Below are 3,545 nucleotides of genomic sequence, written 5' to 3'. Positions count from 1 at the left end.
GTTTTTAGCAAAGAGCCAAGCGCTCACACCCTAACATGTACACGCACACACATAGAAGGAATCTGCCATTTAATAATTATGAAGCGTAAAATCCTTGCCGACGGCGAACATAGTGAAGGATGTACACTGAAAAAACGGGAAAAGTGGGGTTGTTCAATTTACAAATACTAAACATGTTTGTTTAATATGAACAAATTATGTTTACCTTCGAAACATAATATAATCTTGAAAATCACACATAATTTCTTGCTGTGTTACTTTTATATATTTAAATCATGTTGACAAAACATGAAATAGTTCTGCTTGATCCTTTGCCCCTTAATTTTGGATAAGTAAACCCCATCGGTGAAGAAGCATTCCAGGAGGAGAAACATTGCAGTCAGCCATTTTAGAGAAGCTGCAAGCACCTGCTGGCCGGAGGAGCTTAAAAAAGGTAAATTAATTTAATCTAACAAATTGATTTAAGGAAATGAACGGCGTTCATTTATCATTACTGTTATTTTTTCACGGGGAAGAGCTTTTTAACCCACTTTTGTCGTAGTTATCAAAGTTAAGGCTCTGCGCGCCACTTTTGTCGCTGGCGGCCGCAGCCCTCTGACGGCAGGTAGGGGGAGGTGAGCGCGGTAAATTCTTTCACGTCGAAGACAGATTCAGCGGTAAACACGGTGATTTCAAACGATGTGCGGGGAAGAGTGGCGAGTAGTTATGCCGTAGGAATTCGCTTTCGACAAAGGGGCAGTGGGCGCTCGCGGGCACGGCGGTTTATTTTTTTCCCACAGGCGAAAACCTTTGCCATGGGGGTTCATCGTCACTAAGTGGATTTCTTTTTGCTAAATTCTGCGTTGAGACCGAAATTGAAGGAAAATGTGAGAAGCTATCATTACTATCATTATTTCGTTTTTCCATACCGTTCCACCATGAGCTAGCTTAAGGACGGCATTATTTGACCAGCAAACAGCACCGCACTTCTGTCTCAGTCAGCTGTCAATCATTCTCCGTGCGCGTCTCGTGCACAGAATGCGTTCGGTTTGTCCAGTTTACATAGATCTTTGGTTTCAATCAGAGCTTTGTTTTCATTCTATGATGCTGAACATATTTTTCTATGGAGATTTTAGCTTTGAGAGTTTAAAATGGAGTGAAAATATTTATGTCCTTTTGGAACAAGTGTATAATGTGTAGTAAAAAGTTTACAGCCTTGGTTATAATAATGTCTGTAATACTACTTCACAGATTCCCCCTATTTGATAAATTAATATGGTGTGACGGGGTCCCGCCGAGAAAGGATGCAGAGGAGCCAAGGTGAGGAGGATCTGTTCTTTATTGCCGACACTGATGACACTGATGACGCAGGGCCACGCAGCATACAGCACACACTGTCACTCCTCTCTTTTCGCCACCTGCAGTGCTCACCTTTAAGTGGGATGCCACGCCCACGGGGCGTTGCTCTCAATCCCAGCCAGGCGGCACCACAGGTGGTAATCATAGCATACAAAATACAAACAATAAAACCCGGTGTGGCCCCCCCTCGGCATCTGACGGTGCCACACCGTCACATATGGGAATCCTTTATGGGTGGGGGGATTAGCTACTCCCGATCTGCTAGTTTAGTTTTGCAGTTTCCATCTCAAAATTCGCGGGTTCTCATTAAGCGTGGTTTGAATCCTGTGGTGGGAGGGGGGTGTCAAATGTTCTTTCTGGTCTAATTTCTTCAGAATATTTTTGCAGCTATTGATTTCAAACCAATGCATGTTTAGTTAGTAAAATTACACAACAAAGCTGTGGAAGTGTCACTCTCTATATTTATTTCCTGATTTATTTACAGTGCTCCTCACACAACACTTCCAACTGCTCCTCCCTGATCATGCTGGGGTCCATGCTCCAGTCTTCACTGAGTCAGGTGGGTCCCCTTCACCATGCATTTACCATATATTATTGGAATTATTGTCTCCTGGATTGTCATCGAATCGGGAGGTAATCAAGATTGCCAGCCATACTCTTTACACGCACCTTTTATGCAGAGAGATACATACATAATAAATAATGAAATTGATGATTGATCAGTTATCCTACTACCTCTGTTAACATGACACTAAGGAAATAATGATTTTGTTAACCCAGTAACTATAACATTTATTGATGAGCCAAGGGTAAGAATTGTATTTTTCTGAAGTTTTCATGTGAATTTAAAATTTGTTGTCTCTTTGTATTTCAGACTGCTGACCTTCTCGCCAATATAAGCAAGTTCAGGGGTTTATTCAAAGTACAGGTGAGTTGTGTAATCTAGACGTTTTAACTAAACTTCAAATGTAAACTGTGCACACAAATATTTTCTGTGTTCTTTAGAATGAAGACCATGCAGCAATCCAGGAGGCAATCGAGGACACCACGGTGGGAATTTCCCTCCTAATGGAAAGTGGCGAGGAAGAGGACATTCTCATGGTCCACATCTCCCAGGCTGTGGTGGTCGACCCACCAAGTGTCAAGAGTGGCAGTTGCCAAGGCTTTTTTGACCTTATTTACAGCACAAATCTGATTACCATCCTCATCTCAGAAACACCTTTGAGGTAATTCAAAGAAAAACTGTAATAGAGTTGTAGGGCAAAGTTGTGTCTAAGGTTTCAGGCTTAAAGAGCCGACTCTTTTAATAAAAATGACCTTTAAAAAGTTTTTCCTAAGAAGGGATTCCAGCTGTCTGCTTTGGCTCTGTTATCTTCTGTTTAATAAAAATAGCAAGCCCAATTTATATTGATTTGTACTTTTTGCTACACTGTAAACATATTTTTCAAGTTTAGATAATAAAAAAGTTAAATCTGAAATTTGTGTTCAGTGTCATATGTTCATTGGACTGTAATAATGCACAAGAAAGTATTTGCTTTAAATAATAATCTGCAATTGCAATTTTATTTTTCAATTTAAATTTTATTAAAATAATTTATAAATTAAAATGAACTATGTAGGTAATTTCAAAATAATAGTTTTGCTAAATCTTTATTGTCTTTTAAATTTTTGAAAAAATTATGGTAAATGACATAATAAAATCTTGTTTGTTTATGTAAAATTATTAGGTGCAGAAACAAAGAAGCATTCATTACGGTAGAACATGATTTTATTATGTGCAATAATTATATTGGTTCAACATGATCTTTTTGCGCGCAACCGATGTCCATGATTTTTTTATGTCAATCCAACAGATCTTTTTTTTCAGTGTAATTATGACCTCTTTCAGAGAGCCCACGCTCAGTGGCAATGCCTACATTTCCACCCAGAGAGAGAAAAACACTCCCAAGGAATGACAGGGGGAAACATGCCCTTCATTGCAATTAAGGACAATAATTCTCTGCAAAAAATTGTTTCAATTGCTTTTCAGCCGAGGAGCAAAATGGCATTGATGGGGGTGACGGTTTGAAATAGGGGTGACAGTGGGATGAGGAGTGACATTTTAGAAGGTGGAACTGTTGGTTAAATGTGTGCAAGAAATATAACCGTTTGAGAAGCTGCAGCTAAATCAGGGGGCGTGAAGAAGAAATATTGGGAAAGTGCAGACA

At 39.5% G+C, this 3,545-nt stretch overlaps 1 protein-coding gene across 2 annotated transcripts; it reads left to right on the top strand.

The window, feature by feature from the left end:
* The first annotated feature begins 304 nt into the window (after nt 1-304).
* On the top strand, nt 305-2,816 carry LOC110015572 (uncharacterized). Of its 2 annotated transcripts, none has more exons than XM_023958567.2 (5): nt 305-433; nt 1,231-1,299; nt 1,823-1,897; nt 2,213-2,266; nt 2,344-2,816. In XM_023958567.2, exons 3-5 carry the CDS (start codon nt 1,862-1,864, stop codon nt 2,566-2,568), a joined length of 315 nt encoding a protein of 104 aa, XP_023814335.1. In that variant the 5' UTR covers nt 305-433; nt 1,231-1,299; nt 1,823-1,861; the 3' UTR covers nt 2,569-2,816. The 2 variants fall into 2 exon arrangements, with proteins under 2 accessions (XP_023814335.1, XP_078808331.1); XM_078952205.1 differs by lacking the exon at nt 305-433 and adding an exon at nt 666-866.
* The last annotated feature ends 729 nt before the right edge of the window (nt 2,817-3,545 follow it).

The sequence above is a fragment of the Oryzias latipes genome, chromosome 9 (assembly GCF_053564925.1).
Source record: "Oryzias latipes strain Hd-rR chromosome 9, Olatipes_Hd-rR_3.1".
In the NCBI taxonomy this organism is placed as follows: Eukaryota; Metazoa; Chordata; class Actinopteri; order Beloniformes; family Adrianichthyidae; genus Oryzias; species Oryzias latipes.
This window is presented reverse-complemented; position numbering and strand designations above follow the sequence as displayed.